This window comes from Lipophrys pholis (genome assembly GCF_963383615.2).
Source record: "Lipophrys pholis genome assembly, chromosome: 22".
NCBI lineage: Eukaryota > Metazoa > Chordata > Actinopteri > Blenniiformes > Blenniidae > Lipophrys > Lipophrys pholis.
Genome location: NC_137644.1, coordinates 14,765,447 through 14,779,177, shown reverse-complemented (window position 1 = coordinate 14,779,177; position 13,731 = coordinate 14,765,447). Strand labels below are relative to the sequence as shown.

General features: G+C 42.3%; 1 protein-coding gene across 1 annotated transcript; it reads left to right on the top strand.

The window, feature by feature from the left end:
- Nucleotides 1-3,711: 3,711 nt before the first annotated feature.
- pus7l (pseudouridine synthase 7 like) lies at nt 3,712-9,144 on the top strand. Its single transcript, XM_080491615.1, has 10 exons — nt 3,712-3,913; nt 4,288-5,122; nt 5,424-5,583; nt 5,687-5,906; nt 6,635-6,733; nt 6,819-6,900; nt 7,556-7,721; nt 7,816-7,939; nt 8,172-8,225; nt 8,412-9,144. The coding sequence occupies exons 2-10, from the start codon at nt 4,327-4,329 to the stop codon at nt 8,736-8,738; spliced, it is 2,028 nt and encodes a 675-aa protein (XP_080347741.1). The 5' UTR covers nt 3,712-3,913; nt 4,288-4,326; the 3' UTR covers nt 8,739-9,144.
- Nucleotides 9,145-13,731: the final 4,587 nt, after the last annotated feature.

Genomic DNA, 13,731 nt, shown 5'->3' with positions numbered 1-13,731 from the left:
GAGAGAGAGACTGGGGAGGGTTGGGGGAACAATAGCCATGACGTCTCAGGAAACGCTATCTGCACAAGCTTTTCTGAACTCGGTCCTTACATGTGGGAATCTGCTTGTCTGGGGGGGATTAAATAATCAGCTGCTCGTGAGATTACACCTCAGCTTTTTTTTTTTTTTTTTTAAATCTGATACAGGCTGGCATTCTTCTACAAGGTGGACACGCTTCATAACTTGGCCTCTTTAACAGCGGTGGGAGTGTGATGCACAGGCAAAGTGCCATGAAGACAAAAGTGACCAGTCAGTTTTGTGGGAACAGCCTTTAAAGACGATGTGATCCTAGTTAGTAATAAAATAAACAAAAAAAATGATCTATCGGGGCTCTTCTGTGTGGAGATTGCATGGTTCTTCTTTGTGTGTGAGTCTGTGATGATTGGTTGAACCTAAAATTCTCTCTTTATTTGTCCTGGTGGCCCGTTCTAAAGTTTACCTGCAAAATGCACGGGCCTCCCTGAGATGGTCGTGTTGATAACTAGGATGGACGGATGGACAGTGCCAAAATCGATCATGCAATTTGTGGATATAAGCTTTATACTTGTCACCACGATGCCCATTTTGAAGCTTATAACACCGAGCATCATTTAGTTTGAAGTCATCCAGTCATGGTGTGATTGGAGCCGGCAGGAGTTTTTATTTTTTTTTTTAAAGTCAAATGTAAAATCAATGCATGTAAATAAATAAATAAATCAAAACTCAACCAGAATCAGAGAGAGTCCTTGATGGTTTGTACGAGGGTGGAGGTGAGGAGGAGGATGAGTGCATTCCTCCAACATAGCGTCAAGCTGCCATACTCTCTAATACTACAAATATTTAATGATGCATTTATATATATATATATATATATATATTATTAGCATGTTTCTTCAGCTTTCCCTGACATATTTATAGAGGCCCTGCTGAGTCCGTGAACTTGTAGAATAGAGACAAAAACAATACGATCCTGGTAATGAAATCAAGCTGAAAAGGAGAACGAGAGAAAGAAACATCAGTCTGAGAAAATGATGAAAAATCTTGAAAGAGCGGCGTCTCTTTGTTACGGTAACTCAGTCTCCCGTGTCCATATTTCACCACATAACCACATAAAACACGATAATCTGTGTCTTCATTCATGCGGCTCTTACTCATATAACACAGTTCCAGGAGCTCCTCCCAAAAAAAAAAAAAAAAAAAAAAAGGCCTGATTGTCCAACTGGACCCAGAGTGGGACGGATCCTGCTGCAGAGCAGAAACATCTGGAGGGTTAATGCAGACGTCCAGATACTATAGACGCGAGCACGCCACTTCTCCGAGCTTTCAAACGCCCCGAGTCCACTGCGGCAGCGTGCGGAGATGAAGTCTGCTGCTCGGGCGCACACATCTGTTCGCCATGAGGACACAGAGGCTTTCTGTGGCGCAACAGAGGATGTTGGGTGGGTGGAATGACGCGAAAGGTCAAAAATCCCAAAGACTTTTCTGTCAGGGGTTTTGTTGTTCTCCCCGAATGACTATTAAAAACAATCATGAGCGCATCTGCTTGCTTGGACTGACAAAATATTGAATATATTTCTTACTGTGTTTCTTTTTTTTTTCCTTATTTTGACCGGCTTGTTGGTGCTCGGAGTCCTATCTTTAGTTTTAAGGGTTCTTGTGTTTTGTCCTTTACATATCTGAGGACGACACAGGGAATAAAAAAAAAGAGAAGAATTTTCACCCTCGATGTCAGCTCCCATTGTTTTTGAATTCTTCGTCTCCTGTGGAGGTCTGACACTCCAGCTCACTCTCACATCGTATGAGTCTTCAGCAGTCACATGTATTCCTACAAAAAATACTCTTACGTCGATACCGCTAAGCGAAGAGCTTTCAAAGCTCGTAAAGGTATCCTCTCCTTCGAGCATTAAAACTCCCACCAGATGTAAGTCCTTCCCGACTGCCGGGGAAATGCGTTCAGGGGCATTGTGCCAGCGCGGCTGAACGCGGCAGCAGCACATGTATTGGAAACACATCACTCTAACTATGATCATTGAGAAAATGTAAAGTGCTTCCAAGATTTATAGGAAGTTATGCAACTAATCTGGATCTGCAACCTTGAAAGTAAAGCCCGGATTTCTACTGTTTGCAAAAGGAATTTCACTCTGGAGAATGTGCGCCCATTGTTTTTCATTCCAACAAAAACTTCATCTGCAGGGTGGGGGTGGGGGGGTCTTTTGTTTGTTTTTCTTTGGTAAATGCTTTGGTAAACTTGTTAGCAGTTCTCAGGGCTGTTTTAAAACACTCTTGAGGAAGAGAAACTTAACAAACAAACTCCGGAGCAAATGTGGTTTAGTTATTGTGCGTGACCTAGATTTATTAAAAAACGTGACTCCAAAATAGATTGAGTATTGTAGCAATCCATTAATAGACATGCTCCATTCCATTTGTGTTGCAAAGGTTTGACGTTTGAAAACGGGAATATAGTCGTTACAGGTCAACAGTCCATCACGGGGCCAAAACAAACAGCCACAGTTAAATAATTCCTCCAGCTGGAGCAACTGAGCCACTCTTGAGTTTCAGCGTCCGCACTCACCTCAGGCCCTGCACTGGGGGGAGATGTGTTCAATCATAACTGACAGCTGCTTCTGACTAATATTGTATCTTATCCGTCAAGACGTATTTTTCGCCCAAACATTGCTGGAGCCAGACAACTTGGTGCCAACTCAGGCCACGTTCTTGTGATGCCACACCAAAACAATCGTGTGTGGATAAGTGTGAAGGACGGCACAATCATAGACAAGTCTAGTGGGATTACATATAGGATTTTCAAGTACCCGAGCTGATGCCCAATGGACAGGGTCCAAAATACAGAGAGGCAAACAATCAAACCCACATCTCAACAGGAGTGTGCTCTTTTTATTTTTTTTGGTCTTTTCCACTTTCTATATATCTTGCTTGTATTTATTACATTTCGTTTCCCTGAACTGCAGTGTACCAACGTTGTCATTGGGAGTTACATGGTGAAAATAAATCATAATAAAAAGCCAAAGCAATGGGCAATGGGCCATAATTGTTCTGTTTGTTCACGGTCCCATCCTACCCCAGATTATAGCAGGACTAACAACATCAGTTTCCATTTCATTGGATAAAGTGGGCGATTACGTGTATCATTAGAAGTGACAATGAGATGATAATTTAGTTTCCGATTACTAACTGTATCGTAATCTAATTTTACGAATTGATAACCACTTTAGATACTGACATTTTTTTTCGAAAATTGTTTAGGCTCCTTGTAATAACCAACAATGTACTAAGGTCCAATGATGTAATACCAATAATGTAACAAATTGCTTTGTCAATGGAATAAAGCCCATCACATAATTACTTGTGAGTAGAGTAATACGATATTTGATCCCTTATGGTAATATAATGTTACTTATTAAAATTATATATACTGTATGTATAGATATAAATAGGGCTACATTGTACAGGTGTTGTGCAATTTGGTTAAGATGGATAGATGGATGGATGGATGGATGGATGGATGGATGGATGGATGAATAGGGTTGCATGGTGGAGTAGTGGCGAGCACTCTCAGTGTTTGACAGATGGATTAGATAAATATTCCTGCCTGGATTACTTGTTGAGGTCCACTGGGATCCTCTCCGCGGTAGTTGTACTGCCCCTTTAAGAAAAGTCACGTGACGGTCACATGACACGGAAGTTGACAGAATCGCTGCAGCGTGGTTGTGTTTACAAGCGTGTCGTTTACATGCCGCAGGAAGACTTGTTGTGTACCAAAACAACAAAGTTTTCATCTTGAATCCATCCACCATTCGTACCCCCGTTTCCAGGACAGCAGTGTACTTTGGTTTCTTCGCTACAGCGGGCGGAGCTCCCTGCCTCCAATGTGAAGGTAGGTCTTTGTGCGGGGTTTAGATGTTGTTTTGATTAAACTGGCTGTTTCGCACGCACGACCCATGTTTTAGCACATATTTGGATGCTGTTTGCTTTTTCAAATAACTGACAATGTTAGTGAGGTGTGTGGCATGTACGACAGACTTGACTCGTGAGCTCACGAGCGTGTAAGCCTTTTATAGCCTTTTATATATTGAATCCTGTGATGTTTGGGGAAATGCTACAACGTCTATTTTAGCAATGAGTTTTCCTTTTTATTTTCCATTTGACACCTTAAGTTTGCCCTCAGCACTATGTGTTTATATCCCATGATTAACATTACATTCAGTGCATCATTTTTACATTCATAACTTGTTTTCTATTCTCTCTTAGGAACAAGTAAAGACTCAGCCATTATTTAGAAAAGTGACCATGAAGCAGGACATCGAGGCAGTGAACGTCCCTGCGTGCTTCATATCTGACCATGAGGGTTTCCTTGGAAGCATCAAAAACTTTATCGAAGACTTTGTGGTGACAGAGATAGACATATCTGGACAGCAGGTCCAAGCAGCGGCGGCTGCAGCCACAGAAGCGCCGGGCTGCACCTCCTCCTGTGGGAACAGCAAAGCCTCTGCAGACTGCAAGGACTACAGCGACTCTTCAGCATCACAGGATGCTGATGTCTCCTGGGAGTCGGGGGCAGACGTTCCTCTGCCAAGTCTGGAGAGCTTTGATTTGGGTGTGATCTTGGGTCAGTCGGTGAGCGAGGAGCTCGAGCAGTTTGTGCTGACTCTCAGAGATAAAAAGCCCACTGGTCTCGAGCTGTCCCTGGGATCTTTTACCGACAAATACCAACGGGCCAACGTCCACCGGGCTGTGAGACACCGCTTCCCCTTCCTCATGACGGTCACCATCCAACCAGAGATCAGAGTGAGGGAAGACCCCGACTACAGGGAGCTCTCCCAGCTGGTTAAAGACGACGAGGCTGAGGACTTCTTTAGGTTTATAGACGCTAAAGTCCGAGGCTCGTCGTACACGTTTGGACCCGATGACAATAAGGAGCACAGGACTGCTGTCCACCACTTCCTGAACCGAAAGTTTGGGAAATTAGTTGAGACGAAAAGCTTCATCGATCAGGGGAGGACGTCGATCTCTGTTCGGTTGAGAGAGCGAGGGAGGCCGAAGAAGAGGAGCGCGGAGGAACGCAAGGAAGAAGACATCTACACGGGTATGATGAGTGAACGCAGCATTTTGTAATTGTGCTCTTAAATGAGATAGAAAATCCCACAAATAACATGAAATTCACCAAATCTGAAAGAAACAAAATAAACAACTTTTAAAAACATGTTTCCTTCCAAACCAACTGAAATCTATTCACAGATGAAGAATAACATTTTTTATTCGTAATGCATAATAAAGTGAAAATGTAATCAGTCATGGTTTATTCATTTCAACGTGAGCAGAGGGTATGATTAACCCTTTGAATTTCACTCTCACAGCGAGACTAAATATCCAGGTGTGTTTTGCAGCTTTCACTCTGTGTAAGGAGAACCTGGAGACTCTGGAAGCCATCAGCTACATGGCGGCCGCCCTCGGGGTTCTGCCGTCAGATTTCACCTACGCTGGGATCAAAGACAAGAGAGCCATCACGTACCAGTCCATGGTGGTGAAGAAGGTCTCGCCTCAGCGGTAGTGTTTCGATATCTTCGTGGATTCGATTTGTTGGGGGGGGGGTGTATTTCATCCATAAACAATGCTCGCTCCAATGCCAATTTTCGAATGTGATTTATAGGTTGAGAGAGAAGACGCTGGAGTTCGAGAGGAGGGGCATGCGTCTGTCTCGGGTGCGCTCGGTCAGCGAGCCTCTCCGGCTCGGCCGGCTGACGGGGAATCACTTTGACCTGGTGGTCCGCAACCTGAGACCGCACAGAGCCAGCGACACACACTCCTCCGGGGCAGACGTACACACTCGCCTGGCGGCCCTGGTGGAGGAAGCAGTGGAGAACGTCAAGGTAGGATTCATTTGTGTTTTCATAATTCATAATTCTTAGAAGCGGGTGGTGGAAACCGTGCGACTGTAGGATGGATGACGAGAGGGGGAAAAGGAAAGTCGAGGTGAGAATGGAAGACATTTGTACAGTGACTCATCGTCTATACTTCAAAACTGTTGAATATAGAACAGATGCTGTCAGTGAGCGATGGCTGATATAATGGAGAGGAGGAAGGTGTAGGAAAGTAAGTGCCATCAGCTCCAGGTACAAGCTGTTCTACCAAAAAGCAGACAGAAATGGGCTTGGGACTGTTGTCGGCACATTTTCATTTCGTGTTTTTTTTTACATTGTCTACTCTTTCACAAAAATTCAATGTTTATAATTTCTTTACATTGCAAAAATGTACGGAATAATTATGCCTCCTAATGATCCAAACTGTGCAAATAGTACGTTTAACCCCTAAAAAACCTAATCAACTGTCCTGGTGTACTTAAAATCCTAACATGTATTGTGTATAAATGTGTCATGTCAGGCTGTGCGGTGGTATTTAAGTCAAATGAATTCATTTCTAGTTCCCCCGAAAGTGGAAATTAAAGATTTGTTACCGAGACTCAAACTGTGGGTCTCCGTCCTCGGTGTGACTGTTGACACTCAGATGCAGGTGTGGCGTCGCCTCCTCCATGTGAATGAAAGCAGCATGTGGTGTTTCTTCAGCTGCGCAGCCACAATCTCATTGTTTCCCCTCGCAGACCAGAGGTTTTGTAAACTACTACGGGCCACAGAGGTTTGGGAGTGGACAGGGCGTCCAGTCAGACCGAGTCGGTCTCGCTCTACTGAAAGAGGACATGGTAAGTGTCGGAGGGAGCTTTCTCATTCAGGAGGCTTCAGACTGGTGGTCCTACCGGTTCCCAAATCTGTCATCGTGTGTGTCAGGTGAACGCGGTGCGACTCTTCTTCACTCCGGAGGACGGCGACGATCCTCAGAGCCTCGCAAAGAGACACTTCCTCCAAACCGGTGAGACCGAGATTTGATCATTTGAAGACACGGTGTCTGTACAAGTCCCTGTGCGCGTGCTGGCTTTGCCCGTGTCGTTAACATGATATAAAGACTCGAGTTTGTCTGAAGACAGAAGAGATCTGGAGAAGTTCGTCTCGCTTTTTGTTAAAACGTCATGTTCTGTTTTGATCCTACATCTTAATAACTGTTACATTAAATAAAAACATGGTCTTTTCTCAACTCTTTGGAAAATAACTAATATTTCCCATGAAAATGCTTAATTATTTAGATCTGACATGATGGTGTCCAAATTGGGAATAAAATATGAAATCTTAGGATTTACAAATCTTTTTATTTTAATTTCATAAAGTGTCCTAAGTTTTTTTTTAATATGGCGGTAGTTTCTTGTAATAAAAATGTAATTGCTTTAACGCTGCATGTTGAATAAGAAATCAATTGTAACTTGTTCGTTTGACAGATTTTCTGAGATTACAAGCATGAAACAACATTTTATTGTTAAAATAGAAACTTTTATTATTGTTATTATTAATATTAAAAGTGCTTCACAAGGAAAGAAGAATAATATAAAAACATGCAGGACAGTGAGATGGAAAAACGTACATTTTAACCTGACTGTTTTCGTCTCTGGATCTTGACCGTCCCCCCACGCCAGACAACGCTAAGGAGTCCCTGGTGCTGATGCCTCTGTCCAAAGCCAGGGAGCGGCTGATGCTCCGGGCCCTGAACCGTTACGGTACTGGTGTGGACGGCTGCACTCAGGCCTGGCTCAGCCTGCCGCACAGCATGAGAGTTTTCTACCCTCACGCCTACTGCAGCAGGTCAGCCAGTGTAATAGAATCTACCCCACCGAAGTGGCAAAGAGAAGCACCCCCCCCCCCAGATGATCTGATTGAGTTTAGTTTTTTCTTCCAGAATTTGGAACGAGGCTGTGGCTCACAGGCTCTCCACAATGGGACACGGTGTGAGACAAGGAGACCTGGTGTGGATGCACGGAGGATCCAACAAAACAGAGTCTGGTGAAAGCGGTGCTGCTGAGGTAAGAGGGGTTAAGGAATACTCTGAAATATCTGCTTTGACCAAAAAAAAAAAAAAAATGTATTTTCTGTTTCACCTGCAGCTAATAAGCCTTGAACATTTTATTTTTATTTTTTTTTAAATGATGTATCATTTGTGATCTCTTGATCAATGGACCGACTTTAAATGTGAAGAACTGTCAGACTTCTGCACACAACGCTCTGGTTTTTGCTTTTCTTTTTTTTTTTTTCCAGATCCACGTCGTGACGGATCAAGAGGAGCAAAAGGGAGTTTACGCTCTGGAACATGTACGAAGACTATATCTGGATTTACATATTTTTGGCATATATTTTTTTTTTCTTTATGACCATTACAAAAGTGATAAGGAAAAAAGTTGGAACGAGCAAAAAAATGCCTGATAATATTGTATAATCTTCTAATGGCGTTCTAATTGGCAATAATAAAGTGTAAAGTTTTCGTTACTCTTTCCTCAGGTGTTATTACCAATGCCAGGAAACACAGTGAAATATCCAGAAAACTCCATGGGGGCTTGGTACCGGGACAGACTGACCAGAGATGGGCTGGGCGACTGTCGCTTCAGAGTCGGGGGTCTCAAACTGAACGTGCCCGGATGCTACCGCCCCCTGCTGGCAGTGCCACACAACCTCAGCTACCGGCTGCAGCGAGCAGCAAGAGGGACCACCGGAGAAAGACAGCAGGACTCTGAATCTGACCAGCTCGCTCTTACTTTAAACTTTGACTTGGACTCGTCCTGTTACGCTACCGTCTGCCTCAGAGAAATCATGAAATGTGACCCTTAAAGCTCGTGGAGACGTTGCTGTTTTATTTGTCTGAACTTTTAAGGTAATGTAAGGTTTGTGTTTTATTTTTAGCTTAAGAGTCATCTTCTTTTTTTTTTCTTTTTTTTTTTTGTAACAAACCCTGTTTGTAATATGAGTGAAAGTGATTGTGACACAAATAGTTCTTTTTTTGTTTGTTGTTGAAGTTTTGAGCATAAAAGTGTTAGTTTAAAAAAAATAAAAATAAAAAAAAGAATTAAGAAGCGCAGTCAAAAATGAACGACCACTGCCACCAGTGAGTGTCAAAGCATGTAAACAGTGATTCATTTCTTTTTTTAGTTGTTTATTTTTTTTTAAAATTCTGTGCGCCTTCATTTTGAAATTTAAAATATATCTAAATGTACTGATTAAAACATTTATGCCACACCTTTATTTTCTGTCATTAATTCTTATTACAGCGTTATGTCTAAAAAAAGCAATATTACAGATGCATTTTTAGAATATATGGTTAATTTGATGTTTTGAATGAGTTCATTCATTCTCTGTATTTTAATAGATAGAGAAATAAAAACTAGATATGCAAATATATTATCTTGCAAGAACTAAACTTTTAACAATCAGCAAATAAGGACAGAACAAAGGAAAATTAAGAGCGATGATCGCTGCCTGAGCAGCAAATCAGATGCAACATTCAAATGAATGTATTTAAACCATCAGCTGGAGCGCTGTAATAGATGTTGAGATCCACACACATTTAAAAACACGAATGGTTTTGTGCCAGTTAAAGTATTTACGAAATCACGATATATTCCCAACACCTGGGGAAGGAGACCGCCTCCTCCCCTCTGGTCTTTCCCAAAGTAACCAAATAACTAAATATAAGTGAATTAGTGTATTAAAATGATAATTGTTTTAAATAAAAACCCATTATAGCAACATTAATCCACCCAATTTCATTTTAATTTATTGGGCAGAGGGGGCCTAGGGGTTAGAGAAGTGGGCTGTGGATTGCAGGTTCAAATCCCACTGTGATCATGACTCAGTGAGCATTATGGCCCTTGACCCCCACGGCTCCCCAGTGTGTGTAGTTTAGGTTAACTAACTAAAACGTGTTAAATGTAGACAAGCAATTCCCCCCCAGGGATCAAGAAAGTTTTTTTCCCCATGTATTTTAGATTTTTTGCTCATTAACCACTGAAACCTACAGTCTACCTCCTGCAGTGTGGGAATCAAAGATCCTGTATAACATTATATTTAATTAAATCAGATGATTTTTATTTTTAAACTAGAAGCAGGAAACAACGAATAATTATTATTGTTCGAGTTTCACCTGAATTCTTTTATTATTATTATTGTACTGCTCATTAATTACCACTAGATGGCGACATCAGGCAGCCTTCGTGAGGGAAACATCGTCAGTGCCCCTTCTGCTTCAGCACAACAAAAGATGATATAAAGAACTGAAAAGTTCAATAAGAACCAGTAGTTGTGTGTTAATTCACTCTTGCTTCAATTGTATGAATTTTTCTATTTGAGAAGAAGCAGCGCCTTAAATGATCCTGTTCTGTATTATCTGTGCATGAATCCACCGTCGCAGCTCATAAATCCCACTCTCATGTAAATACAGAGTGAGGAAGCCATTTAAAGACCCAATAAAAAATATAATGAAGCATAAACCTCTGGTATAATCACGCTGCTGGCGGGCAGCTTTCCATCTGTATTAAAACGGAGCCAGCTTTGAGTCCTGAGACTAATTTATGGAAATTTGATGAGAATGTTTCAAGACAGCAGAATATCCAACCTCTCATGAATAACTCATGTCAGATATGCCCACCAGCTATTTTTTTTTAATACTCTGTACTGTAAGCGGTGTGAAAAGTTACTGACTCGATGGGTGTTTTAGGTGGAGGTGGGTTCAGACACGCAGCCTGTCATCAGTCCACAGCACTGCCTGATAAATATACCTGCCTTTGAGCCAACCTGTCTGCCAACGAGACACATTAGCAGTAATGAGTTTCCCCACTTGAAGCGTACAGTTACTTAATGACACACTATCCACTGATAAAACTGAAATCCATGTAGTCATCCAAAACTTTGATATTAGACTTTTTTTTATGGGAGGAGGCAAACTTTATATGGAGAAGAAGGGTATTAAAAAAAGGTAACATATTGACCCTAAGGGCAGGAATCCTATTTCATTGTTGGGAGCATGGGAATGGTGATAAAGATATTTGATCCATATAGTTTTATTTTTACAAGTGCATGATTATTGAAATATTATTGGATATTTTGGCACAAGTGCAACCAGTACTATCAATATTGTTTTGTTCCCAGGCAGAATATGCCTATTTATTGATTCAACATCTGTACTGGGCTTTCTTTCTTTCTTTCTTTCTTTCTTTCTTTCTTTCTTTCTTTCTTTCTTTCTTTCTTTCTTTCTTTCATTCTTTCTTTCTTGAGCGGTGGTAATGGTTTAACTAGCTGGAAGCAGCAGATGGCGGTAGCGCCACTTCACGGCTGCCAATTGCCAAAAGAAGAAGAATAAGAAGACGGGGAAGGGGAAACAGTCATCAGGGACAAAAAAGCTGCTGATACAAGAGGGAAACAGTCATCAGGGACGACGAGAGTGATAGGAAACAATGTAGATAGATAAAACCAGTGGATGGCGGTAATGCAACATTATGAATGCAAACTGATGTTGAACCCAGAAGAAGAAGAAGAAGAAGAAGAAGAAGAAGAAGAAGAAGAAGAAGAAGAAGAAGAAGAAGAAGTACTGCATTGTCCAACTCAAGGTTGCAGGGGAGTGGAACCAATCTCAGTTTACAATGGATGAAAGGCAGCGTACACCATGGACCGATCACCCATCCATCCATCCATCCATCCATCCATCCATCCATCCATCCATCCATCCATCCATCCATCCATCCATCCAACCATACTCATGTTTCTCACCATAAGAATGCATGCAGTAATACTAATGTACCCTTTGATGTAGAGTTTGGCCATTATAGAAATAGTTTGTCATCTTGTGATTCCATACAGAGAGAGCAGGATGCTCCACTGTCCTCCTCGGCTCTGTCTTCCCCTCAGAGAGACGGCAGAGTGTGACTTCTTCTCGCCCTCGGGCCGTTTCCTGTTCAAGCCGGCTGTAGATAAATGTTGACCCACTTCGGCAGCGTAGATGACAAATTTATTACTCGTCCGGTTAGTTGAAAGGCCGAGCGAGGGGCTTGGGAATGGGCGAGGAAGTCAGGGGTTATGAAAGACACTTAAGTGGCGATATACTGAGGTAGGGGTGATGAAAGGCACCATTCTTTACAGTGTCCTCGATGTTTGCCTTCCACTTTAAACACGTTTAAGAATTTTCTCATGGTGGAACTTATTGGTTTGTTCAGTTTAAGTGTGGGACCCTTATCTGTTGAAAACTGCTGGAGTCACTGATGAGGAGGAAGAAAAAGACTGATGATGGATTAGAAGGATTTTCATCAAAGAAAGAGGCAAGAAAAAGGGCTTAAAACAACCGAAACTCAGGAGAAAAAGAGTAACACACACACACACACACACACACACACACACACACACACACACACACACACACACACACACACACACACACACACACACACACACACACACACACGATTAGGCATATAAACATCTCAGTGACCTTTGACCTGTCTGTCTTCGAGTCGGCTGATTGGCAGGTGGCGTACGTTGTTTTCACTGGCGCAGACACTGACATGTGTACCTGTGCGCCTCTCGAGCTTGTCGGTGCTTGTCGGTGCCGCCACGAGAAGCTGAACCAGGCACAAGACACGACATTTTCACTCACGTTCCCCGAAACTGAAACTCGAGACAGTTCCCGCCTTAAGATTGAGTTCGGGGAATTAAAACAGTTTCTTCTTCGTTTCGATGGGGCTTAATAATTTGGTGTCGCTCAGACCACCGTGGATATTTTCTCAGTGAAGCGGCTGTAATGTGTAATATATTTGTTCTTGTCGACATGTTAATAACTTCTCTGTTTCTTCTTTAACACATCAGGTCTGCAGTGTGTGGATCACCAGAGTGTCAAATTATTTGTTTGTTGATTGCTTTTTTTTTTTTTCTGTTCTTTCTTTTTCGGAAACAATGCTAGTTTTTTTTGTTGTTTTTTATATAAAAGGGAGGATTTTATATATAGTCGGGTGATATCGTTGGGTTTTTGGATGGTTTAATTGTAACTGTGGCTGTCATCAAGTTAACCTGTTTTAAGAGCTCTTCTCTATTGATTTCTTCAAGCATGTACAGGGGATTGAATTGTTCTATGTTGCTTGAAGGATTTTCAAGGACTGAAGCGGCGATGGTGCAGTTATTGCAAGTGCGATAAACAGGACGTGTCCACGAGACGTATATACGTCGTCGGGTCAGTAAAAGAGGAGGTGGTTTATTTTCAGGCTCTTTGTGTCTATTTGGGGTTTACAAATAAACTTCCTGGACGGGGTCAGGGGCTGATGGGGCGTGTGCCTCGCCGCGAACCTTGAAAACCACACATGGCGCGACACATGAGCCGCGCGCACAAAACTTGACTTGTGACCTTTTCATTATGGGACTGTGTCATCCAGGGGTAAAAAAAACGAAACAAAAAAAAGAAACGTCGGAACTCGGTGCTGCCCAGCGGCTGCTCTGTCACCCACTTAGTGTACGCCACTAGTGTCCCACATGGGAGACGCCCGCGTGTGGAAAATACGCTGACCTGATAACCGAGGCCGCGATATTGACGAGATTTGAAGAAAACAATGTCGATGTGAAATGAGATTGATTAACGGATGCGTTAATGCAGCGGTGCTCTGGGAGCCTCGCCGCTTTCTGTATATGTAGAACAGAGAGATCTATAGCGAAACGTTATGTCAGCCACCATCGCTCTCTGCGTAGAGACAGGAAAATTCCCGGCAAACTACAACCATTTTTAACAACTGAATTAATACCTGTGAGAATACAAACAAGTGGCCGTTTAAACATGAACGTGACCACATCC